The 27,544-nt window shown below is 44.8% G+C and overlaps 1 protein-coding gene across 1 annotated transcript in view; it reads left to right on the forward strand.

The window, feature by feature from the left end:
* The window catches only part of LOC120056419 (glutamate receptor 1-like), a 96,001-nt gene extending 69,787 nt beyond the window's left edge, over positions 1-26,214 (forward strand). The window contains exons 10-17 of the mRNA XM_039004575.1: positions 623-829; positions 3,257-3,555; positions 3,676-3,765; positions 16,507-16,705; positions 16,852-17,099; positions 20,562-20,676; positions 22,374-22,508; positions 26,047-26,214. Coding sequence (XP_038860503.1) covers positions 623-829; positions 3,257-3,555; positions 3,676-3,765; positions 16,507-16,705; positions 16,852-17,099; positions 20,562-20,676; positions 22,374-22,508; positions 26,047-26,214 — 1,461 coding nt within the window. The remainder of the gene's footprint in view (positions 1-622; positions 830-3,256; positions 3,556-3,675; positions 3,766-16,506; positions 16,706-16,851; positions 17,100-20,561; positions 20,677-22,373; positions 22,509-26,046) is intronic.
* The last annotated feature ends 1,330 nt before the right edge of the window (positions 26,215-27,544 follow it).

Consider the following 27,544-nt stretch of genomic DNA (forward strand, 5'->3'; position numbering starts at 1 on the left):
GTACCATGTACAACTTTTTTTTATCCAGGGCCCCCTTTTTAACATTTGAAAAATGTCACAAATGCCTTCCCCAAATGTTATTCCGCTACCAAATATGTTTTATTATGGTAATTTATATGAACCCTCAATTTAATTATATTCTTCTCTTTTACAGAAAGTGATTAGATCAATTGATAGCGACAGAGTATCAGATTACTTTCCAAGCAAAGTCAGATTTCTTTGACTCCTCAACTTTAGAAATGCGTAGCTCAGCTTCCAAATGTCATAAAGACAAACCAAAGTTATTCTCATATGCATCCGAGGGACTTCTTCCTCTGGTATTTTACCACTTGTTTCTAGCACAACGCATCGCAGATTTATGTGTCGTTTTAGATTAGTATAAACAATTGCGAATAGTTTTCTTATTTTTTTTATTTATAATCTACGGTATGTACTTTTTTTTACCCCTCAAATCAAGGAAAGTCCCTGGAACCCCTAGAGTACATTATCCCAGAGAAAGCTGTACAGGAAAGCTTTAGAAATGCTCCCTTTAAAAAATGTGTGAAAAATGAATGGTGAATGCGTGCAGAGTGAAGAAAACCAAGAAAAACAAACATCAAATGTTGTCCTTCATGTTTCCTAGGAATCTCCATATGTGATGCTGAAGAAGAATCATGAGCAGCTGGTGGGGAACGATAAGTATGAGGGCTATTGTGTGGAGCTGGCCGCGGAGATCGCCAAGCATGTGGGCTATACTTATAAACTGGAGATCGTAGGGGATGGCAAGTACGGAGCCAGAGACGCTGAGTCCAAGATGTGGAACGGGATGGTGGGCGAGCTCGTTTATGGGGTTAGTAACCATCTCATGAACACACTGGGCAACTCACTAGGCTCAGAGAGAGGAGAAATGTGTTAATTGTACAGTCTCAGTCAACACAGCTGTCCATGGAATTCGTCCAATAGCAAGGACACATTTTGAATGCAACCACTTTCGGTTTATATACTGTAGTAGCAGTAACCAAAATGTTGCAGATGTGGTACAGTATCTGTCGTTTATACAACGGGTGGGTCTAATCCTGAATGCTGATTGGTTAGAACCGCATTCCAGCCGGTGTCTATTCCACAAGTAACCACCGGCTAAATATGACGGTAAAATGCCTATTTACTCTGTTCCATCTGACTGTGCAATCCACTGTCTCATCAGCCCAGCCAGGCAATTTATAAACTTCATCTCCACTATAAAAAGCATCTTGACATTATTTCACATTTCTTTTAGACTAACATGTAGTTTTCCAAGGACACACCATCTTTTATCTCAACCTTCACTCTAGCCTTTCCCCCCAGTCAATATTCAAGATTCAATATTCATACAGACACGACTTTAAGCCTTAATCCTAACATAACAAATGTATGCAAAAGACGTGTGCAATGATTTCGTTAGTGGATGTTTGTCACATACTAAATACGTACAAATAAATTCAATGTGGCCTATAGTATAAATAGTGTTTGGTTGTGTTATTTTATAAGTCTGGAGCATATACAGATCTACATTGTACATTCCTTTGCAACTGTAGCCAAAGGACGTACTGTAGCATAGTTTATTTCATTCGAATATTATGTAGGTTTGACACACATCCTTTGTGATAACAATGACGTTGTGTTGGAGAAGTATTTCACAGCTTTACTTCAGAAAGGACGCAGCGTGTTCCTACAAGTTCTAAGATATATTCGGACAAAGGTCCTATACCGCTCACTTTACATATCCAGCAGCTTCCTCAATGTCAAAACACATAGCCACACAATTCAGATGGGCCTTGATAGGCTGCCAATGTTGAAGTGATAGTGTAACAAATAGTCAAAAGCTGTTGTCTGGTAACCAAAGATTTGGGCAACAGGCAACAGATTGAGAACAGTACCGTATCTGGATTTGTATTCCAGGAAGGCTGTTATTGAAACGTCCCTAACAGAACTGTCACTTCTCATATCTTCCATTGTTCATGTGAATCATGTCAAAACACTATTTCTCTGCCCTCAGGAACTTGAGATGAAAGATACGCTCCTAGTTTGGTCTAGGGTACAGTAGAATGTTTGTTCTGTCCTTACAATGACAGAGGTGCTGGGTGGACTCAACCAAATCAAGTCTAGCTTGGGGGGGTTTTTATTTTTCTCTCTCAGTGTTGTAAGCCTGATATTTCTTGAAAGCGATTCATTATTATTCAGCTTGAAAAGGCTCCGTGTTTATGTAAGCTGGAGAGTGATTTTAGAAAGTTGTCTTATGGGAACAGAGTTTACTATTACTGAGCCGTATGCTAATCCTTGAGATTTACATTCCTTCACATCACCTTAAAGGGGCAATCTGCAGTTGTTACATCCATTGTATTTATTTTTTTTACTTATGGACCCATTGATTCTTGAATAAAATTGCTTATTGATGCCTCATGAGCTTAGTTCAACTTTTGTACCCCATCAGAACCCAAAATATAAGCTTGTTTTACTCCATTATTATAAACAAAGTAAATGTAAACAGACACTATATAGCCTCAAGATATGGTTAAAACTATCATTTTGATGTCGTGGATGGTAAAGTCCTTGAATCGATAGCTCTGTCTATGAATTGAAAATGGTTACATTTATTTTTTCTTTATTTAACTAGGCAAGTCAGTTAAGAACAATTTCTTATTTACAGTGACTGCCTACACCAGCCAAACCTGGACGACGCTGGGCCAATTGTGCGCCTTCCATCCATAAAGACTTCAAGTGGATATGACAAAAGCATTTCCTTAAAGGGGCAATCAGCAATTGCAACAATAACAAAACATTTTCCCAGCCCCTGCTTTGGTAAAAAGCAGCTGCTTGTTGGTTGTGATACAGCCTGGATTCAAACCAGGGTTTCTGTAGTAACACCTAAAGCACTGAGATGCAGTGCCTTAGACCGCTACGCCACTCAGGAGCCCTGGTTTCTTTAGCCACATCCCTCAGCTTTTTACCAAAGCAGGGGCTGGGAAAATGCTTTGTTATTGTTGCAATTGCTGATTGCCCCTTTAAGGAAATGCTTTTGTCATATCCACTTGAAGTCTTTATGGATGGAAGGACGAATACAGAGATGGATTTCTGAGTGTTGGGATAATGTCTGAAGGACAAATACAGAGATGGATTTCTGATTGTAGGGATACTGTTTGAAGGACAAATACAGGGATAATATAGGGATAATGTTGGTGAATGATACATTGAGGGAGAGCTACATAGATGAACACGTAATTCTCTCCTTGACTCCTAGAAAGCAGATGTAGCAGTAGCGCCGTTGACCATCACCCTGGTGAGAGAGGAGGTGATCGATTTCTCCAAGCCCTTCATGTCCCTGGGCATCTCCATCATGATCAAGAAGCCCACCAAGTCAAAACCTGGAGTCTTCTCCTTCCTCGACCCACTGGCCTACGAGATCTGGATGTGCATCGTGTTTGCCTACATCGGTGTGAGCGTGGTTCTCTTCCTGGTCAGCCGCTTCAGCCCGTACGAGTGGCAGGGGGACGACTCAGAGGGAGAGGAGGGCCAAGAGCAGCAGCAGAGACAGCAGTCGTCCAGTCCCAGGAGAGAGCCAGGACAGTCCCAGTCCCAACCGGGCCAAAACCAGGGCCAAGGACAGGGCCAGTCCCAGTCCCAACCGGGCCAAAACCAGGGCCAAGGACAGAGCCAGAGTGAGGGGCACACCAATGAGTTTGGGATATTCAACAGCTTGTGGTTCTCGCTGGGTGCCTTCATGCAGCAGGGCTGTGACATCTCGCCAAGGTAGGCGAACGTTTTTTTGACCCCCACTGTTACCTGTAGTGTTTCCACGAACAACATCCTTTCACACTATAATAGTCTCCCCACAGTGAAGACATGGAAGATGAGTCATCAGCAGAAAGGATACAGAGGCATCCTGCAGAACAGAACAGATCAGATCAGAAGACATCAGAACATATCATAACAGAACAGATCAGATCAGAACAGCACAGATCAGAACAGCAGAAAGGAACAGAACAGATCAGAACAGCAGAAAGGAACAGCACAGATCAGAACAGCAGAAAGGAACAGAACAGATCAGAACAGATCAGAACAGCAGAAAGGAACAGAACAGATCAGAACAGATCAGAACAGGACAGATCAGAACAGAAAAGAACAGAACAGATTAGAACAGATCAGAACAGAATAGATCAGAACAGATTAGAACAGATCAGAACAGAATAGATCAGAACAGAACAGATCAGAAAATATCAGAACAGAACAAGAGCAGAGTGACAGACTGACTGACAGTATGACTGGACTGGGCCTTCAGGAGCCTGTGTTCTTATCACAACCCAAGACAGCAGTCATGGGGTCCAGGCCAGACCCTGGTCAGGGGTTCCCTAGGCCCAAGCCAAGCCCCAGGGTCCAGTCCAGGCTGCTGTTGGAGGTGTGTGTAGTTGTGCTCTTATCAGGTCAGACGTGGACATCAGCAGAAGCTTCTCAGAGAAGAGAGACAAAGATATTCCCTAAGATAGGGGTATTTTTGGCACACAAAAGAGGGTGTATTTTTCATGTTGATTCTTGGTGAATAGGCATGTCAAATTCAAAAGAAGAATTGGAGAAATTAGATGGATTCAGATTCAGTTACGGTTCTTACAGGATTCCTTCCTTCCAGTGAGTTAACGTGAAAAGAACCCTTTCGGATGGATAACTTTACATTGTGCCTCCTGGATCTCGTTGAAAAAAAATATATTTTCATGTATATTGGATTGCAACTGCTTTGGTGGTATCTACTGCAGATCAATGTGTGGCCTTATTCACTGCTCCCTTGCCACATGGCAGGACTACCATTATCATTATCACAATGCCTTGCCCCTTTGTTTCCAGCTAACCATACTGTACTGTGTCCTGCGCCCCTCCTGCCTGCCTGCCTAGCCTGACCCACGCCTGCCCCTTTGTTTCCAGCTAACCATACTGTACTGTGTCCTGCGCCCCTCCCTGCCTGCCTGCCTAGCCTGACCCACGCCTGCCCCTTTGTTTCCAGCTAACCATACTGTACGGTGTATATTATATATATTATGATTATTATTATTGTATATTATTATATTATCAATTTATTCCTTCATAAAGTCATGTGGGGATTCATTACTAGATCATTAGTTCAGGTCAATCTGGTGACATTCCTCCATTCCCACTGCCTCCTCCTCCTCCTCCTCCTCCTCCTCCTCCTCCTCATTATAAAGTAAGGTGCCTGGGTGCTTGGCTTGCTCTAATTGCTGGCTCCTCAGTCACTGCCTGACATTTAGGTGGACATGTGTATCCTTCTGCTTTGAGGGAACTAATGAGTTCAAATTACATTACATTTGCAGAAAGCTGCCTAATGGGCCCAAATTAGATTACATTTGCAGAAAGCTGCCTGTGACAGATGTTGTTTTCTCGGTCATAGATGCATCCAATTTAACCCAGCCAAAATTCAGGAGAAGAACTCTTTAGCGCTGGCCGTTCCAAGGACAATCCAAGTCTTACTTTGTCTTAGTTTGTTCTGTAAAAGCTTATTTTCCTCCCCCATTTCTCTGTCTCCCTATACTGACCAACGAGGCACAGTCGTGAACTGCAGATGGTTGATTCCTCTAAATGAAATCATTACAAAGACTTTGATCTTATATCTTCTCTTCGCTTGTCTTCTCTGCAGCTTTCTGTTTTAACACATCAGTTTCCCCTCTCCTCAGTTGACTAGGGAGCAGTCTCTCTCTCTCTCTCTCTCTCTCTCTCTCTCTCTCATTCTCTTTCTCTCTCTTTCGCTTTCTCTCGCTCTCTCGCTCTTTCTCTCTCTCTCTCTCTCTCGCTCTCTCTCTCTCTCTCTCTCTCTCTCTCTCTCTCTCTCATTCTCTTTCTCTCTCTTTCGCTTTCTCTCGCTCTCTCGCTCTTTCTCTCTCTCTCTCTCTCGCTCTCTCTCTCTCTCTCTCTCTCTCTCTCTCTCTCTTTCTCTCTCTCTCTCTCTCTCTCTCTCTTTCTCTCTTTCTCGGTGTCTCTCTCTTTCTCTCTTTCTCGGTGTCTCTCTATTTCTCTCTTTCTCGGTCTCTCTCTCTCTCTCTCTCTTTCTCTCTCTCTCTCTCTTTCGCGCTCTCTCTCCTGTGTGAATCATTTGGGTTTCATGGTCTAAGCCTCTTGGCGGGCTGGTGATTTGACTTCATCTCCCAGGCTGTCAGAGGAGGGGAGACCTGACAAATAGAGGAGGGGAGACCTGACAAATAGTGGTGATTCACCTCCCTGCTACCTCATGGGGTTATACAGTAATGGAGAAACTCAGTGGGATAAGGACCTCTTTATCCATGAGGCCAGAGCACAGATGAGTTACATTCATGTCTCAAACACATAGTGACTCTCTTAATCAGTCATGCATCACACTAGGTAATACTTGTAGCCTATACCTAGCCTCCTAGCCATCTAGCCTCCTAGCTACCGTGCTTCTACACCTGCATTGTTTGCTGTTTGGGGTTTTAGGCTGGGTTTCTGTACAGCACTTTGATATATCAGCTGATGTAAGAAGGGCTTTATAAATACATTTGATTTGATTTGATACACAGGATGGCTTTTATAAGAACACCTCTCCACTCTATTTTGAAGAGTCTTGTAAGAATCTACATTCACTTTATTAAGTACACCAATCTAGTACTGGGTCGGACCTCCCCTTTGCCTCCAGAACAGCCTGCATTCTTCGGGGCATGGACACGTTGCTCAATTGGCATCAAGGGACCTAACATGTGCCAGGAAAACATTCCCCACACCATTACACCACCTCCACCAATCTGTACCATTGAGATACTGGAACCGGCGCGGCCTGACACCGACGATCATACCACCCTCAAAGTCGATTAGGCTACTGGTTTTGCCCATTCTAACATTTAATCGAACAGTAACTGAATGCCTCGATGCCTGTCTGCCCAATTTATATGGCAAGCCACAGCTACGTGACTCACTGTCGGTAGGAGCAAACCATTTTCGTGAACGGGGGGGGGGGGTGTACCTAATAAACTGGCCACTATGTGTTTAGTCATGTGCCTTCTTCAGTATTGCGAGAATCTACAGTATATTCAGGTAGCTTCATCTTTTGTGAAAGCGTGTGCGGTGAGGGCACTGCATCTCTGAGGGAGTCTAATTTGGAGCAGATAGGTGACACTAGGTGGATAGGTGGCACTATGAAAGGTCACCTGAAGGTCAATATGAATAGAAAGGTCAACTTGCTTCTCACACTGGTGTGTTCAGTGAGCTGACCTGCAGTAAAACAGCTCAAATGTCATATATCGATAGCAGCTCTGAGGAAAGAACAGTTTAAAGAACTGGCCGGCCAGCTGCGTTTGGCAGGATGCTATTTGTCAGAGAATTCAGTAACTGGGAGGCCTGCCATGTTGATGATAATCTCCAAACAACCAGATCGAAACATAACTTTGAAGAACAAGAGCAATGGGAGATGGAAGGAGCAGCTTTGTGGGCAGACCCCAGCTATTTATTAATGATAGCATGTGTCTGATCTCTGTAAATGTCACCACTGCCACTCAGAGAAGGGCTCGTCATGTAGCAACTCACAGAAGCCACTAGACGCCCAGTTTAACTTCTGAGGTAAATGTCTGTGTGCCATTTTAAGTGCACACTTATTACAGATGATATGTCATTATCTTCTTGTTATTAGACATGATTAGCCTCAGAGACATGCAGCTGTTAGCAGCGTTCTTCAAACTGCACCCAGAAACATAAACATGGTGTCCACGAGATCATCACACTCTGGGGAAGTAGATAAAGAGACTCGTTGACAAAATACCAAAGTATCTCTTTAACCTTTTTGTTCTCCACTGTGCAAAGCCGATGGGATTATTTCCCAATCACAGAGATAATCAAATATGAAATAGCGTTTTACTAATGGCTGGCAAGATCAAGGCAGTGAGAAAGTGTCAATACCGCCTCCCTCCATACCTCCCTCCATGCCTCCCTCCATACCTCCCTCCATGCCTCCCTCCATACCTCCCTCCATACCTCCCTCCATGACTCCCTCCATACCTCCCTCCATGCCTCCCTCCATACCTCCCTCCATGCCTCCCTCCATACCTCCCTCCATACCTCCCTCCATGCCTCCCTCCATGCCTCCCTCCATGACTCCCTCCATGACTCCCTCCATAATTCCCTCCATACCTCCCTCCATGACTCCCTCATACCTCCCTCCATACCTCCCTCCATCCCTCCCTCCAATCCCTCCATACCTCCCTCCATGACTCCCTCCATGCCTCCCTCCATGCCTCCCTCCATACCTCCCTCCATGACTCCCTCATACCTCCCTCCATACCTCCCTCCATCCCTCCCTCCAATCCCTCCATACCTCATTCCATACCTCTCTCTATACCTCCCTCCATGACCCCTCCATACCTCCCCCGATACCTCCCTCCATGACTCCCCCCCTCCCTCCAATCCCTCCATGCCTCCATCCATGCCTCCCTCCATGCCTCCCTCCATACCTCCCTCCATGCCTCCCTCCATACCTCCCTCCATACCTCCCTCCATACCTCCCTCCATCCCTCCCTCCAATCCCTCCATACCTCATTCCATACCTCTCTCTATACCTCCCTCCATGACCCCTCCATACCTCCCCCGATACCTCCCTCCATGACTCCCCCCCTCCCTCCAATCCCTCCATACCTCCCTCCAAACCTCCCTCCATGACTCCCTCCATACCTCCCTCCATACCTCCCTCCATGCCTCCCTCCATACCTCCCTCCATACCTCCCTCCATACCTCCCTCCACACCTCCCTCCATGACTCCCTCCATACCTCCCTCCAAACCTCCCTCCATGACTCCCTCCATACCTCCCTCCATGACTCCCTCCATACCTCCCTCCATGCCTCCCTCCATACCTCCCTCCATACCTCCCTCCAACCTCCCTCCATCCCCCCATACCTCCCTCCAAACCTCCCTCCATGACTCCCTCCATACCTCCCTCCATGACTCCCTCCATACCTCCCTCCATACCTCCCTCCATACCTCCCTCCATACCTCCCTCCATACCTCCCTCCATACCTCCCTCCATGCCTCCCTCCATGCCTCCCTCCATACCTCCCTCCTTACCTCCCTCCATACCTCCCTCCATGACTCCCTCCATGACTCCCTCCATACCTCCCTCCATACCTCCCTCCATACCTCCCTCCATGCCTCCCTCCATACCTCCCTCCATGCCTCCCTCCATACCTCCCTCCATACCTCCCTCCATGCCTCCCTCCATGCCTCCCTCCATACCTCCCTCCATGCCTCCCTCCATGCCTCCCTCCATACCTCCCTCCATGCCTCCCTCCATGCCTCCCTCCATGCCTCCTTCCATACCTCCCTCCATGCCTCCCTCCATGCCTCCCTCCATACCTCCCTCCATACCTCCCTCCATGCCTCCCTCCATACCTCCCTCCATACCTCCCTCCATGCCTCCCTCCATGCCTCCCTCCATGCCTCCTTCCATACCTCCCTCCATACCTCCCTCCATGCCTCCCTCCATACCTCCCTCCATACCTCCCTCCATGACTCCCTCATACCTCCCTCCATACCTCCCTCCATCCCTCCCTCCAATCCCTCCATACCTCATTCCATACCTCTCTCTATACCTCCCTCCATGACCCCTTCATACCTCCCCCGATACCTCCCTCCATGACTCCCCCCCTCCCTCCAATCCCTCCATACCTCCCTCCATGCCTCCCTCCATGCCTCCCTCCATACCTCCCTCCATGCCTCCCTCCATGCCTCCCTCCATGCCTCCCTCCATACCTCCCTCCATACCTCCCTCCATGCCTCCCTCCAAACCTCCCTCCATGACTCCCTCCAAACCTCCCTCCATGCCTCCCTCCATACCTCCCTCCATGACTCCCTCCATACCTCCCTCCATACCTCCCTCCATACCTCCCTCCACACCTCCCTCCATCCCTCCATACCTCCCTCCAAACCTCCCTCCATGACTCCCTCCATACCTCCCTCCATGACTCCCTCCATACCTCCCTCCATGCCTCCCTCCATACCTCCCTCCATACCTCCCTCCATGACTCCCTCCATACCTCCCTCCATACCTCCCTCCATACCTCCCTCCAACCTCCCTCCATCCCCCCATACCTCCCTCCAAACCTCCCTCCATGACTCCCTCCATACCTCCCTCCATGACTCCCTCCATACCTCCCTCCATACCTCCCTCCATACCTCCCTCCAAACCTCCCTCCATGCCTCCCTCCATACCTCCCTCCATGCCTCCCTCCATACCTCCCTCCATACCTCCCTCCATGCCTCCCTCCATGCCTCCCTCCATACCTCCCTCCATGCCTCCCTCCATGCCTCCCTCCATACCTCCCTCCATGCCTCCCTCCATGCCTCCCTCCATGCCTCCTTCCATACCTCCCTCCATGCCTCCCTCCATGCCTCCCTCCATACCTCCCTCCATGCCTCCCTCCATACCTCCCTCCATGCCTCCCTCCATACCTCCCTCCATGCCTCCCTCCATGCCTCCCTCCATGCCTCCTTCCATACCTCCCTCCATACCTCCCTCCATACCTCCCTCCATACCTCCCTCCATGACTCCCTCCATGCTTCCCTCCATGCCTCCCTCCATGCCTCCTTCCATACCTCCCTCCATACCTCCCTCCATGCCTCCCTCCATGCCTCCCTCCATACCTCCCTCCATACCTCCCTCCATGCCTCCCTCCATGCCTCCCTCCATACCTCCCTCCATGCCTCCCTCCATACCTCCCTCCATGCCTCCCTCCATACCTCCCTCCCTCCTTCCTTCCATCCCTCCATGCCTCCCTCCATGCCTCCCTCCATACCTCCCTCCATGCCTCCCTCCATGCCTCCCTCCATGCCTCCCTCCATACCTGCCTCCATGCCTCCCTCCATGCCTCCCTCCATACCTCCCTCCATGCCTCCCTCCATGCCTCCCTCCATACCTCCCTCCATACCTCCCTCCATACCTCCCTCCATGCCTCCCTCCATACCTCCCTCCATGCCTCCCTCCATGCCTCCCTCCATACCTCCCTCCATGACTCCCTCCATACCTCCCTCCATGCCTCCCTCCATGCCTCCCTCCATACCTCCCTCCATGCCTCCCTCCATGCCTCCCTCCATACCTCCCTCCATACCTCCCTCCATGCCTCTCTCCATACCTCCCTCCATGCCTCCCTCCATACCTCCCTCCCTCCTTCCTTCCATCCCTCCATGCCTCCCTCCATACCTCCCTCCATGCCTCCCTCCATGCCTCCCTCCATGACTCCCTCCATGACTCCCTCCATGCCTCCCTCCATGCCTCCCTCCATACCTCCCTCCATGCCTCCCTCCATGCCTCCCTCCATACCTCCCTCCATACCTCCCTCCATGCCTCCCTCCATACTGCCATGCCTCCCTCCATGACTCCCTCCATGCCTTCCTCCATGCCTTCCTCCAAACCTCCCTCCATACCTCCCTCCATCTTTTCCTCCATACCTCCCTCCTTCCTTCCTTCCATCCCTCCATACCTCCCTCCCTCCATGCCTCCTTCCATACCTCCCCCCACCCTCCTTCCATACCTCCCCCCATCTTTCCCTCCATACCTCCCTCCATCTCTCCATCCATACTTCCCTCCATTCCTCCCTCCATGCCTTCCTCCATACCTCACACTATACCTCCCTCCCTCCATACCTCCTTCCATCCTTCCATCCCTCCATACCTCCCTCCCTCCATGCCTCCTTCCATACCTCCCTCCACCTCCCCTTCCATACCTCCCCCCATCTTTCCCTCCATACCTCCCTCCATCTCTCCATCCATACCTCCCTCCATGCCTTCCTCCATACCTTACACTATACCTCCCTCCCTCCATACCTCCTTCCTTCCTTCCATCCCTCCATACCTCCCTCCATCCCTCAATCCCTCCGTACCTCCCTCTATACCTCCCTCCATACCTTCCTCCATACTTCCCTCCATCCTCTCCATACTTCCCTCCATCCTCTCCATACCTCTCTCCATTCCTCCCTCCATACCTCCTTCCATACCTCCCTCCATGCCTCCCTCCATACCTCCCTCCATGCCTCCCTCCATACCTCCCTCCAAACCTCCCTCCAATCCTCCCTCCATACCTCCCTCCATGCCTCCCTCCATACCTCCCTCCATGCCTCCCTCCATACCTCCCTCCATGCCTCCCTCCATACCTCCCTCCATGCCTCCCTCCATACCTCCCTCCATACCTCCCTCCTTCCTTCCTTCCATCCTTCCATCCCTCCATACCTCCCTCCCTCCCTCCATGCCTCCTTCCATACCTCCCTCCACCTCCCCTTCCATACCTCCCCCCATCTTTCCCTCCATACCTCCCTCCATCTCTCCATCCATACTTCCCTCCATTCCTCCCTCCATTCCTCCCTCCATGCCTTCCTCCATACCTCACACTATACCTCCCTCCCTCCATACCTCCTTCCTTCCTTCCATCCCTCCATACCTCCCTCCATCCCTCAATCCCTCCGTACCTCCCTCTATACCTCCCTCCATACCTTCCTCCATACTTCCCTCCATCCTCTCCATACTTCCCTCCATCCTCTCCATACCTCTCTCCATTCCTCCCTCCATACCTTCCTCCATACTTCCCTCCATCCTCTCCATACCTCTCTCCATTCCTCCTTCCATACCTCCCTCCATCCCTCCCTCCATTCCTCCCTCCATACCACTCTTGTTGTACAGCAGACTGATGCCTCCCTGGTACTGCTAGACTCTGCTCAGGGAAGATAGACGCTCCTGTCTGCTTGGATGTGTGTTTGCTACTGCGTTTTTGCCCTGAGGGGGATCTCACTCTCAGCCTCATACGCTCCACTTTCACCGCTGGAGGAATGTGTGCTGCACCTCTAATGTTATTGTAACTTTTCACAGCTCATTAAAGTAATTTTATGGACACAATATATCATACTTACGTATGTCATACAGAGGTTTCTGAAGATAGATGAGTTATGAAAGGGTTAAGATTAGTTTTAAATAATTAGCCAGGGAGATACACTACATGAACAATAGGTATGTGGACCCCTGCTTGTCAAACATCTCGTTCCAAAATCACGGGCATTAATATGGAGTTAGTCCCCCCTTTGCTGCTTTAACAGCCTCCATTCTTCTGGGAAGGCTTTCCACTAGATGTTGGAACATTGCTGCGGGGACTTGCTTCCATTCAACCACAAGAGCATTAGTGAGGTTGGGCACTGATGTTGGGCGATTAGGCCTGGCTCGCAGTCGGCATTCCAATTCATCCCCAAGGTGTTTGGTGGGGTTGAGGTCAGGGCTCTGTGCAGGCCAGTCAAGTTCTCGACAAACCATTTCTGTATGAACCTTGCTTTGTGCACGGGGGAATTGTCCTGCTGAAACAGGAAAGGGCCTTTCCCAAACTGTTGCCACAAAGTTGGAAGCACAGAATCGTCTAGAATGTCATTGTATGCTGTAGCGTTAAGATTTCACTGGAACTAAGGGGCCTAGCCCGAACCATGAAAAACAGCCCCGTACCATTATTCCTCCTCCACCAAATTTTACAGCTGGCACTATGCATTCCTGGCAATCCGCCAAACCCCGATTCATCCATCGGACCGCCAGATGGTGAAGCATGATTGATCACTCCAGAGAATGCGTTTCCACTGCTCCAGAGTCCAAGGGCAACGAGCTTTACACCACTCCAGCCGACGCTTGGCATTGCACACGGTGATCTTGGGCTTGTGTGCGGCAGCTCGGCCATGGAAATACATTTCATGAAGCTCCCGACTAACAGTTATTGTGCTGATGCTGCTTCCAGAGGCAGTGTGGAACTCGTTAGTGAGTGTTGCAACTGAGGACCGACGTTTTATTTTTTACGCTCTACGCGATTTAAAGCTCAGCGGTCCCGTTCTGTGATCTTGTGTGGTCTACCACTTCGCGGCTGAGCCGTTGTTGCTCCTGGATGTTTCCACTTCACAATAACAGCACTTACAGTTGACCGGGGCAGCTCTAGCAGGGCAGATATTTGATGAAATTACTTGTTGGAAAGGTGGCATCCTATGACAGTGCCACGTTGAAAGTAATTCTACTGCCAATGTTTGTTTATGGAGGTTGAATGGCTGTGTGCTCAGTTTTATGCACCTGTCAGCAATGGATGTGGTTGAAATAGCCGAATCCACTAATTTGAACGGGTGTCCATATACTTTTGTTTATATATTGTATCAATTTAAGGAGAGAAAGGTATAAGTGTGTTCATATGTACAGTACGTATGTGTGCACACAGTGGGGAAGGGTCAGTGTATAACCCGGACCAGTCCCCTTTGCCTGTGTGTCTGCAGTGAGACGTGGTGGTGTACGGGTCAGAGCTCTCCCTTAGTGTGGCCAGACGCCCCGAACGCTCCTCTTCCTGCCCCAGGCAGAGCCTGTCACTTCAATTCTATTGTTAAACACACACACACACACCCCAAACACAACGCCCAGCCATCCCATAGCTAAAACATTTACACACTCTCATACATTCTACTCCTTTAACAGTACATACAGTACACACACGGACACACACGGACACAAACAGACACTCACACAAACCCAACCCTGCGGGCCTCACAGCCCTTTCCCGGTACAGAGGTGACCCAGAAACCCTCAGTGTTATGACATGCTTAACAGTGTTTAACAGCGGCTCTGTCAAAAATAGAGACCAGCGTCACATCTGAACTGTGTTGCTGCAGTTGCAGTGTTCTGTTCAAACAGAACAGACTGACAGAATGCAAGTTTTAGACTTCAGCATCGTCTCTGGAGACTCGTTACCCGCCCCAGACTTGGCTGACAGACCTACGGACATAACCCTGCCTCCCGCTGATGAGCTCAAATATTTGGAGAGGACAGTTCACCATGACGGAGTATTGTGTGCGTGTGTGTGTGTGTGTCTGTGTGTGTGTGGTGTGTGGGTGTGTGTGTGTGTGTGTGTGTGTGTGTGTGTGTGTGTGTGTGTGTGTGTGTGTGTGTGTGTGTGTGTGTGTGTGTGTGTGTGTGTGTGTGTGTGTTTTTATGTGTTTGCTCTAGCACGCACTTGGGAAATGATTTGTCATTTTAAAATGTATTGTGGTGATGTGCATGGTTACCTCATTAACTCTTATTTGTAATTTAAAGTAGTGTTATAACTATCCACATTAGTGTCAACCCTGTTTACCAGTTAGTTTGCATTGAAATAAATGAATGCCTATTTTAGAATCGTTCCCTGCTGCTAACATGCTGGAAGTGTAACTGTACTTTTTTATCCCGTCTCGTTGTGGTGGGCTGGACCTAGAAAATCCCCTGTCCAGTTCTTGGTGGCTTAAACTATTGGCAGGCTGTTTCTCTGGAGATCAGATTGTTGGCTGGCTAGTGCCGAGGCTTCAAAAGATCTCTGTGCCTGCAAGCTGTCATGAATTGAATTTTGAAGGGCTTATTGTTTGTGCTTTCCTTTTGCTGGAGTTTCCAATGGCCCATTCTCCCATGCTACCCTCTAACCCCTAGTCTGTTCTCGCTGCTTTTAAATTCTCTTTTAGTGTGTGAGCTGCATTGTGTACAATGGATTCAGGGCAATAAAAGGAGGTTTTGTTCAGCGAATCTTCCAAGAGGAACGGTTTCTGAATTTGGAAACAGGTCTGTGGGTGAGGATGTCCTTCTCCCTGAATTTGCTGGGCAAATCCAAATACTGGAGCTTATCCTCTGTTTTGCATAAAACAACACAAAACAACAATTTGCTATTTTTACAGCAATTTTTTTTCACGCAATTTCTCTGCTTTAGTTAGTGCTTTGCTGCTTCCAAAAGAGGAGTGTCGTCTTTGAGAAATCTGCATTGACACTCAAGAGATCCTACAACGCTGAACGCCATTTTCTACAGATCTATCCGTCTTTCCCACACAACTTTCATGTTATTTTTTACGCCTGCTCAGACTGAAATTGAGAGGATTGTTTCATACAATGCATACTAATTGGGTGGGTGCAGCCTACAAAGGACAATCCAACAATGTGTGTTTCTGTTTTCATAAATGTGATCTCTGTTTTGTAGTGCCGCTCGGAGCAGACGTGCTGCAGCAGCTGTCTCTGCTGTAGTTCAGAATACATGTGTAGCAGAGCATAGATTTAGGCCAGGAATGGGGTCAGGTCTTTTTGAAGGTACAATTATCGCAATGATTTGATCGCAAATATTTTGGGGGGGGCTTATTTTTTCACATATAGTGTATGTTTGTGTGAACAGATAGAGCTTATTTTGTAAAAAAAAAAAAAAAAGTACAACACTCACAATCAATCAAACAAGGAAAAGCAATTAATACACATGTCTCTATACCTGTGGCATTGTGTGAAACTGAGTGATTATCCAAGTGATTGAGTGATTATCTGTATAGTGTCAACAGAAAGCAATGTATCATTGTGTGCCAAGAAACGATTAGTGTTACTCTTGAAGCATTGCTTTATCACTTCCCTCACTCAACACGTCCACTTTCCTTTGCTTCTATCTGAGATGGCAATGTTTGGATTGCTAGAGACTCCTCTCTCTCTCTTCTCTCTAGGTCCCTCTCTGGTCGCATTGTAGGGGGAGTGTGGTGGTTCTTCACCCTCATCATCATCTCCTCCTACACGGCCAACCTGGCTGCCTTCCTCACCGTGGAGAGGATGGTGTCGCCCATAGAGAGTGCTGAGGACCTGGCCAAGCAGACAGAGATTGCCTATGGTACTCTAGACGGAGGCTCCACCAAAGAGTTCTTCAGGGTAAAGCTGAAGCTCTAGATGTCATCACTCTGGAAAAGCATCAACTGTCATGAAGTGGCTCCAAGTAGTTTTTGACGAGGCGGTTACATTTCTCATAGAGCATCTATATACAGTATTTTACCCATTATTGTTTTTTTGCACCTTAGAGATCGAAAATAGCCGTATTTGAGAAGATGTGGTCGTACATGAAGTCTGCTGACCCGTCAGTGTTCGTGAAGACCACAGACGAGGGCGTGGTGCGAGTCAGGAAGTCCAAAGGGAGGTACGCCTACCTGCTGGAGTCCACCATGAACGAGTACATCGAGCAGAGAAAACCCTGTGACACCATGAAGGTCGGGGGGAACCTGGACTCCAAGGGTTACGGAGTAGCCACGCCCAAGGGATCAGCACTAAGGTATTACAGTGTGTAGGCTGGTCACGTCACCGTGACGATCCGCCACACATGTTATGTTTTACATGTGAATGCCAAATGCACCCTTGAGGTGAGTGAGGTTACACTTGCAAATTATCCCACTTATGTAAAGTAAATAATAATTAGTGAAGAGACTATTTCTTTAATAAATGAAGCATGATGTTATATATCAATTTACAATCTTTGGGCAAATGATGCACATTTTAGTCTGTTTCAGTGATAATGCTAGTTAATGTAATGATTGTTTCATACATACACTGTGAGATAAAGTCTCATTCAACTATTCTCTACTTCTGATTTGTAACCACTCTCATCAGACGTCTAGAACGTGTCCCCCCCCCACTGTCTCAACTCAGTCCATGTCCCCCCCCCCCCCCCCCCCCCACTGTCTCAACTCAGTCCACTGTCTCAACTCAGTCCACTGTCTCAACTCAGTCCATGTCCCCCCCCCCCCCCCCCCCCACTGTCTCAACTCAGTCCACTGTCTCAACTCAGTCCACTGTCTCAACTCAGTCCACTGTCTCAACTCAGTCCATGTCCCCCCCCCCCCGCCCCACTGTCTCAACTCAGTCCATAAAGTGGAAGCATGACTGTTCAGACCCTTACTTTCTTCAGACAGACACTGGTTATAATACCATTTTGTAATGTCTTGCTCCTTGGAATAACTAAGAACACTGGGGGTAATAACTGTTACGAAAATGTAAATTCAGTCTTGATAGATAGTAAATGAAAGCTATTTAATTAAATTAACTTTAAATTGCACCCTGATGTTATTACCTGCATCTTTTTTTTTATCTCAGAACTTCTAGAGATGTGCACTTTGGTAGTAAATATCAAAACGGCATTTTCCCAAGAAATAGCACTTGAATTAGAATCCTAGGTTTTAGTTATTGCCTTTTCTGTACGTCTCCTGTGATTTAATTACCATTTTATTTTAGTACCAAAAACCAATTATGATCCAGTATTTTACAAGTTATTTCAGGGTGAAGGCACCCAGTTAAAACTTTTTTTGCAAGATTCTGCTGTTTACGTTTAGGAACTCATCTGTTTCACCACTTTTAATGCATCTGTGTTCAATCAGATTTTATTGTCCCCATATTAACAGGCCCATCTTAATGGGATGCAGGCCCCATTCACAAAGCACATAGGCTTTATCAATCGCACCTAGCAAGCCTTTTTGATCGATCACTCGTGTTGTTTACCTTGATTTTTAGTCTACCAATATCTTTATCAAGGTGACAGAAAGAGTGGTGTTTCACAAAGGCTTTCTAGGTACCACTCAATATCAAGTGTGATGGCTGGTTCAGACTGGGCTTTGACGGACTCATACATGCTCTGAGACTAATTGTAGTTTCACCCTGTGGCTGTGGGTTCAAATTACGAACATTCCAAAAATCTTGAGCTAATTCTGTGAAATTGTGTTTTTATGGATTTATGTGTATACGATTGATATTTTCCTATTCTACGGTACATTCTCTAAAGTTGAGCTAAAAATGAGCTCTTGAAAAATAACCATCTAAAACGTGTTTAAACCAAACAGTGATCCCCATGCCACAGTGTACTAGCCTATATTTGCACTTTAATGAGAGTTTGTGTATGTTGAAAGTAGAAAATGATGTTGAAATGACTGCTGTGTGAACTGTAACAACTTTGCCACATCAGATACATACTATTCTATATGAGCTTTAAGGTTTTGATGATTTGGAAAAAAAATCTCTAACCATCTGCTCTAAATGTGTTGCTACGTCATATTCGGACAACACCCTTATCCGCTATCATAAAGTTGTAAACTGTGATCAGTTCTCCATAATATTTATGAAACAGAAATGGACTAAGAGTCCTTCGTTGCTATGTATCTAATGTGGCATACCATTACATCTCACCCTTGTTTTGCCTTCTTTACCTGTTGACAACAACAAAAATAATCTTCTTCCTTTCTGTTTTATTCCTGACATGTTTTCCCCAACATCATCGTCACATCACTTTATTTTGTCAGTCGCATCACAAGAAAACTGCCGCTCTCAAAGACAAAAATGCTACTAAAATCCTAATAGAGGATGTGGATTTATTTGACTCATCCATTAGGCAGACGGAACTCTTTCTTTCTCTCTGAATAGAGAAAGAATTCCGGGGTTTTACTGAGAAAGACTCTAGCTTGCTGAGGTTCATGCTGACATAATGTTTCCATTAGTCTACTGTACAGCAGCACCTTCTACCATGTTAGTTATGAGAGGGTTGTCCATAGTGGACCAGCAACAGCAAAGGGTGAAGAGAATGGAGCACAATGCCCAATATCAGTAATGCCTTGGATAGTGCTCCCTGACCACAAAAATAACACAATGAATGACGATATCTGACGAAAACTGAATATTGAATCGACAAGTTGGCTGTTTATGCCTTTTCCTTATCCAAGGAGCTACTTATTCTAGTTTTTAACTGAAATACATACCCATGCAACCAATCCAAGACATTTTCTGATATTTATATAGTTCTCCTACCTAGAATCTTTGTCTTGCTTGGTAAAATCTGTCATGGTTTAGCCATGTAGTATTATTTTATATACAGAACTAGAAAAAATGTTTATTTTTTAATCTTACAGTGGCAGGCACATTATTAGTAGCCTTATTTTTTATTAATGTTTCATTATTCTGATAACAGTACCTCCTTTTTGCTATTTAGACTTTATTCCTGAACTACCTCTGCCACACCGTATCACATCTCCATAAATGCTGACCAGTATTATTCTATTATCATTTCAAGAAACCCAGTAAACTTGGCAGTGTTAAAACTGAACGAGCAGGGCCTGTTGGACAAATTGAAAAACAAATGGTGGTACGACAAGGGCGAGTGCGGCAGCGGGGGAGGTGATTCCAAGGTCAGCCCCAGTATGAGAAACCTAGCGGGTAACCACGACGATGGGGGGTAACCGGCAACGTACCTTTAAAAAAACACATCGGCTGCAATACCACAAATCCCCCTTCGTCCTCCTTGACGTTAGTTTGTGTAAGAACACAACTATATTGTATGATGAATTCTTCAAAAACGTGCCGTTTACTTTCAAATTAGTTGCATTAGCAATCCCCCCCCCCCCCCCCCCCCAAAAAAAAAAATAGCACAGTTTCGTGTATGTTTTCTCAAGTACTGTCTTGTTAAAGCAACAATAATTGACAGGTTTGCATATCCGAGTGTTTACATTTTGCCGGTTACCCAAAGTGATATAGTAATACACATCTTGCAATAGGGAAAAAGGTGATGGAGTATTAATGCATATCACTTTGGCAGTGACAGTTTCAAGTTGTGATTGTGTTTTTTTTGTGTGTTTTTTTATCTGTCTAGACATGTACGTAGAACATATCTAGACATAATAATGGGTGTCTGTTTACTATGTACTGAATAACATAAGATAACATGGGTGATGTTATTTATGTCATTTCCTGGTTGAAGAATCCCCGTAAACCTAGCGGTGTTGAAACTCAATGAGCAAGCCATCTTAGACAAACTGAAAAACAAATGGTGGTACGATAAGGGAGAGTGTGGAAGCAAGGACTCCGGAAGAAAGGTCAGTCCATGTGTTGGTCCTATACTTAACACCAAGATTGAGTATTAGCACTTCTGTAAGGTCCCTCGTCCCCCTCCCTAGCACTCTTTCTCTTTCTCTCCAATCTGCCATTTACACAAACTGGTGTCCTTATAACTGTGATTCATGTCAGCCCTGGAACTCTAGACACCTTTAGTGATTAGTGATAATTGCTGTGTCCTCACATGCTATGGATGAGTCAGTGGCCCGTAATTAGATCTTGGTAAATGTTGTTTCGTCTAAACCAAAAAGTAGACCTCGGGTTGTATTCTATTCTACAAAATGTGTGTAGCTAATGATGATGAACCAATTACAAGGATAACAATTGAAACTGTATAGTGTAGGAATAACACAGTTACTGTCAGTGCTAATACCCTTTCTTTTCCTGTGTCTGGGATATTCTACAGACATCTACAGGCCAAGTATTCACAGTTTTCTGAATGAATAGAAGTTAGATTTATTTGTGATTTTAACTTTCCAAGTCAAATGAAGAGACACGGGTAAATGACAGCGTGGAGAGAAAGGCCCTTTATACAAGACCTCGTCCAGAACTGGGATCTCCTCTCCTTTAGTGCTGTTTTCCTTGTCTCTGTCTTTAGACAGTGTGCATGCTATTGGTTGAGACCCAAGACACGGCCAATCTGCCACCAAACCCAGACTACGCATGTCACAGATGTGCGCAACCCCTCTTGCGATGTCACGGCAACCACGGCTTGTCGAATCAATTGCCCTCCCTTATCTGGTGCATTTACTTAAAAATCAAATTATATTTTATAAAGATACCCCTACCTATGACGTAAACCTATAAAAAAAAAAGTTGACCTTTCCCTCTTGCATGGTTCCACTCTATGAAAATTCAGTCTTGTAATGTTTTAAAATACACAACACAAACTACATATCATTCTGATAGTGTGAAACGCTCTCCCTTGAAAAAGAGATTCTCATCTCATGGGACTTTGTGGTTTAGTAAATGATCAAAAACCAGCGAGGCGATATAGAATGAAATGAATGTAAGTGTTTTAATGCATATTTGATTTTGAATGACTGGACATTATGTCTGGTATAAAAGACACGTGGTAGTCAGCTACTTTCTAAAGATATGTTCACCCCAAGCCTGTTACATGTGCATGACTCTGCATGTTTCTGTCAGTCCTAGATATGTACTGCATCAAGTATGTTGTTGATAGTGGTCAGTTAACTTAGAAAGATTTGGCAGCACCTCTCTAGGAAATAAACAATAACCTGTTGATTTATCATGAAGGTACACTTACCGGTATGTGCCGTGTAAGTTCACTAGGACAGTAGTGAGACCAGTAGTTGAATGGTTATATTACACTATCTTTATCCTATAGAGAACAGTAGTTGAATGGTTAATTACGCTATCTTTATCCTATAGAGACCAGTAGTTGAATGGTTAATTAGGCTATCTTTATCCTATAGAGACCAGTAGTTGAATGGTTAATTACACTATCTTTATCCTATAGAGACCAGTAGTTGAATGGTTATATTACACTATCTTTATCCTATAGAGAACAGTAGTTGAATGGTTAATTACGCTATCTTTATCCTATAGAGACCAGTAGTTGAATGGTTAATTAGGCTATCTTTATCCTAGTGTGTTGTGTTGTGTCTCTTGGGCATGGTCCGGTGCGTCTCACCCTGTGTCTCTGTGCCTGTAGGACAAGACCAGCGCCCTGAGCCTCAGCAATGTGGCTGGGGTGTTCTACATCCTGATTGGAGGGCTGGGGCTGGCCATGCTCGTGGCCTTGGTCGAGTTCTGTTACAAGTCCAGGATCGAGTCGAGGAGGATGAAGGTAAGCTAAGTGGAGGACGGCAGGCCGTGACCCCGACTCTCCAAATGTGTCTCAGGGGGAGTTGGGATGTGGGGAAAAAATTATTTTCAATTCACACGTGCGTATTAATACACACTTGTACAGATGTAGGTTCTTAATTTGATCTCTCTTTTGTTGATGAGAATTTTCCTGCACAGCAGGAAATGTAAGCTAGTGTAATCAAGATTTGAAAAGGCTTCTAAAGTTTGTAATTTACACATTAAAAAAAATCTGACTTGATTTGTCCTAACGTAAAATGTACCAACCCTTACAAGAAAAGTCCATTGATTATAATCCACGTAATAATTCACATTTCCTGTTGCTGGAGGATTATTTTCTTGCTGTAGCAAACTGGCTCAAATTAAGATCCTACATCTGTACATGTGTGAACTAGAACAAATATAAGCCCCCTCTAAATTATTATTTGTATATTATTTAAACCCTGAAGTCATGACAGAGGCTCTATAATATAATAACATACGTATGACTCTTGGCAATCATTATTATATATTTCTGCCACCTATATGACTCACACAAATATGCTGTTAAAACCCCTGAACTACAGAGATACTGTTAAAACCCCTGAACAACAGAGATACTGGTGTTACATCCGTTGTTGGAATGAGACCAAGGTGCAGCGTGGTAGGCGAACATCTTACTTTTATTTAAAATGAACACCAAAAACCAACAAAATACAAGACGAACATAAAGTTCTGCAGGCTATACAGCAACTAACAAAATCAAGATCCCACAAACTAAGGTGGGAAAAAAGGCTGCCTAAGTATGATCCCCAATCAGAGACAACGATAGACAGCTGCCTCTGATTGGGAACCATACCCGGCCAAACAAAGAAATAGGAAAACTAGATTGCCCACCCAAATCACACCCTGACCTAAACAAATAGAGAAATAAAAAGGCTCTCTAAGGTCAGAGCGTGACAACTGGTCATCCCCCTAAACCATCAGACTGAAGACTAAAGCACTTTGTCAGGCTCAGAGCTGTTTCAATGAAGGGTCCATGTAGTCAGCTATTGACCCTACAGCTACTAGATGAGTTATGTGTGTGAGGAGAATATGTCACACTACTTCTTAGTTATACAGTATTCATTATTCTGTTGTGTACTGTATCGTGTGAGGTGTAGAGACACCCGGCTTTTGTTTGTCATCTACATTTTACATTTTAGTCATTTAGCAGACGCTCTTATCCAGAGCGACTTACAGTAGAGTGCATACATTTTATTACATTTTTTTTTTTTTTACATACTGAGACAAGGATATCCCCTACCGGCCAAACCCTCCCTAACCCGGACGACGCTATGCCAATTGTGCGTCGCCCCACGGACCTCCCGGTTGCGGCCGGCTGCGACAGAGCCTGGGCGTGAACCCAGCCCAGCCTGGGCGCGAACCCAGAGACTCTGGTGGCGCAGCTAGCACTGCGATGCAGTGCCCTAGACCACTGCGCCACCCGGGAGCTACATCTTTGATGACGTAGGTTTGATTGAAAACAATGGCATAATAGCTGCCAGATGCACGTGATCATGCTACAGTATCCACCAAGTTCCTATTTAGATCAAAGATGTGGGTATCGTTTCATCTTATCAGATAATTAGTTAAGATTTGTGTATGACTTTCATTTGCAACTTCTCATTAACCTCATGAACTTAATGCGCCCCAAAAGAATTCTTCAATATATGTATTTAATTTTTTTACGATACATTTTCAAAAATGAATGTCCAAATATCAGTAGATTGTAATTAGATGAAGACATGAAACCAGGGACTTTCTTTGCATATGAGCAACAGAAGTGATTTAATGTCATGATGATATCTTAAGTGTAAAGTATACATCCCGGCTGTACAGTACACATTTAGCTCCATCATAAACAGCCATTCCGTTGAAAATGTTTACATGTCATGTCGACAGTGGAATGAATCACGTAAGTCCTGTGTTTAAAGTATCTCAGCCACATATCGCTGCTGTGAGTAGACCAATTAGTCTGCATCAGCCGAAGAGCATAATCCTCAGGATCTATTGAAGTGTACTTGATTTAAATCATTTATACACTGAGGATGTACAAGCCAACATCCTGATCATTAGCTCCAGTTTCAAGCCTACGGGTGTTTCATTATGTTAAACTAATGCAAAAGAGAGTAGGCTGGGAGCTAACGCCACACGGTTCTGCTGGCGTTATTGTTACGGGTTCGGTCTCATATTTTGCGCGGTACACTTATTGGCTCTCCACTGTGTGAGATAACCAGAGAGAAATGAGCAGAGAGAACGAGTGTCATCTTTCACAAGAGATTACCAAGGAAGAAAATACATTGCGTGACTCATAGCACAGAAGTCAGGATTGTCTGTTTGCAAATTCCTGTTTTATACCAAGTAACTGAACCAATAATGACTGTTTCAAGTACATTTTTGTTTATTAACGCAGGAGAGTTCAGTAGATTAACTCAGTATAGTTCAGTAGATTAACTCAGTATAGTTCAGTAGATTAACTCGATAGAGTTCAGTAGATGAACACAGTAGATTAACTTGGTAGAGTATAGTAGATTAACTCAGTAGATTAACTTGGTAGAATATAGTAGATTAACTCAGTAGATTAACTTGGTAGAGTATAGGAGATTAACTCAGTAGATTAACTTGGTAGAGTATAGTAGATTAACTTGGTAGAGTATAGTAGATTAATGCGATAGAGTATAGTAGATTAACTCAGTAGATTAACTTGGTAGAGTATAGTAGATTAACTCAGTAGATTAACTTGGTAGAGTATAGTAGATTAACTCAGTAGATTAACTTGGTAGAGTATAGTAGATTAACTCAGTAGATTAACTTGGTAGAGTATAGTAGATTAACTTGGTAGAGTATAGTAGATTAACGCGATAGAGTATAGTAGATTAACTCAGTAGATTAACTTGGTAGAGTATAGTAGATGAACTTGGTAGAGTATAGTCGATTAACTTGGTAGAGTATAGTAGATTAACGCGATAGAGTATAGTAGATTAACTCAGTAGATTAACTTGGTAGAGTATAGTAGATTAACTCAGTAGATTAACTTGGTAGAGTATAGTAGATTAACTCAGTAGATTAACTTGGTAGAGTATAGTAGATTAACTTGGTAGAGTATAGTAGATTAACGCGATAGAGTATAGTAGATTAACTTGGTAGAGTATAGTAGATTAACGCGATAGAGTATAGTAGATTAACTCAGTAGATTAACTTGGTAGAGTATAGTAGATTAACTCAGTAGATTAACTTGGTAGAGTATAGTAGATTAACGCGATAGAGTATAGTAGATTAACTCAGTAGATTAACGTGGTAGAGTATAGTAGATTAATTTGGTAGAGTATAGTAGATTAACTTGGTAGAGTATAGTAGATTAACTTGGTAGAGTATAGTAGATTAACTCGATAGAGTTCAGTAGATTATCTCGGTAGATTCACTCAGTATAGTTCAGTAGATTAATTCAGTAGAGTTCAATAGAGTCAATGGGTAACTATCATGTGTTGTTGTTGTGTAACTCCCTGTGTTATCCCATGCAGCAAATCATCGATGCAGCCATGCTGAGTTCCACCCTGAGCCGGATGACCAGGACAGGGAGCGGCGGCGAGAATGGACGAGTGGTCGCCCATGACTTCCCCAAAGCGTCACAGACTCTCCCCTGCATGAGCCAGGCCGCGGGCATGTGATGGGGCAGTCCTTCCTCTGCACAGACCCCACCAGAAAAGAGGAAAGGAAAAGAGAGGGGTGGAAAGTGTTGCACTGCGGCTTGACTACTGCCAATAGGATTCACTGACTGCTCACTCTGAAGATAGAAACAACAAACAAAATCACTTTTGTAAAGAGACGGTTTATTTGGATCTTTTCTGCTGCAATAAAGATGGCTGTCTTAGACTTTAATAGATGGCATACTTTTGTGTATAAAAAAAAAAAAGACAAGCTCTTCCCCAACAATAGTGACACTTTTTGCACTATGTCAATTCAGTTTTTCCTGTCGACAATTCAGTTTTTCCTGTCTACTACTATCATTAACAGTCATGAACAGCTACAGTGGAGTCTGAAATAATTGAACCCCTTGATAAAGATGTGCAATAATGTATAAAATAAATAATTCAAATACTTAGCTATATTGTATGCAAGAAAAATAATTAGGAAATTATTTTATTTTATACTAATACAATAGCTTGGAGAAAGAGATTTTGTTTAACAAGTTTACTACTTTTTTTTCTCAAAAAGGCAAGGGTCAAACCGATTGACACCCCTAAAGATTCTTATAAATAAAGTAGTCAAACATTTAGCAATGACTACATCAAGCTTGTGTCTCTACAAACTTGTTGGATGCATTTGCAGTTAGTTTTGGTTGTGTTTTAGATTATTTTGGGCCCAATAGAAATTAATGGTAAATAATGTATTGTGTCATTTTGGTGTCATTTTTTATTATAAATAGGAATAGAGTATTTTCTTAACACTTCTACATTAAATGTGGATGCTACAATGATTACGGATAATCCTGAATGAATCGTGAATAATAAAGTTACAGAGGGTCAAAGATCATTCCCCAAAGCCATGAGGTTAGTATGTTTTGGGGGTATGACCTTTTGAGTAAACAATATAGCTCAGCATTTTAATTATTTATATTATACAGTCATTAATGCTTAGCTGTATCAAGGGTGTCAATCATTTTGCCTTAAACTGAACAGTGATTTTGTTCCTTGTGACACAAAAATTCAAGCATTTCCAATTCCAAACATTTGCCTTTCAACCTATCTATAGGTACATACAGTATGTCGAGTAAAATTACTGATGACTGTTTTCACACATCACATAGGAACGGATGATTTCTGTATTGTTTCTCATATGAGCCACTTTGTCAACGTCACTGCATTGAAATTTCATTCCGACTTACGGATTTCCTTTCTAATATGCCCAACACCTGACATGGAGAATACATTTACATTTTGAAATTACTACAAAACTACACATTTTTGTGCAGCTATGACATATTTCCCAACCATTTTC

This window comes from Salvelinus namaycush, chromosome 12 (genome assembly GCF_016432855.1).
Source record: "Salvelinus namaycush isolate Seneca chromosome 12, SaNama_1.0, whole genome shotgun sequence".
NCBI lineage: Eukaryota > Metazoa > Chordata > Actinopteri > Salmoniformes > Salmonidae > Salvelinus > Salvelinus namaycush.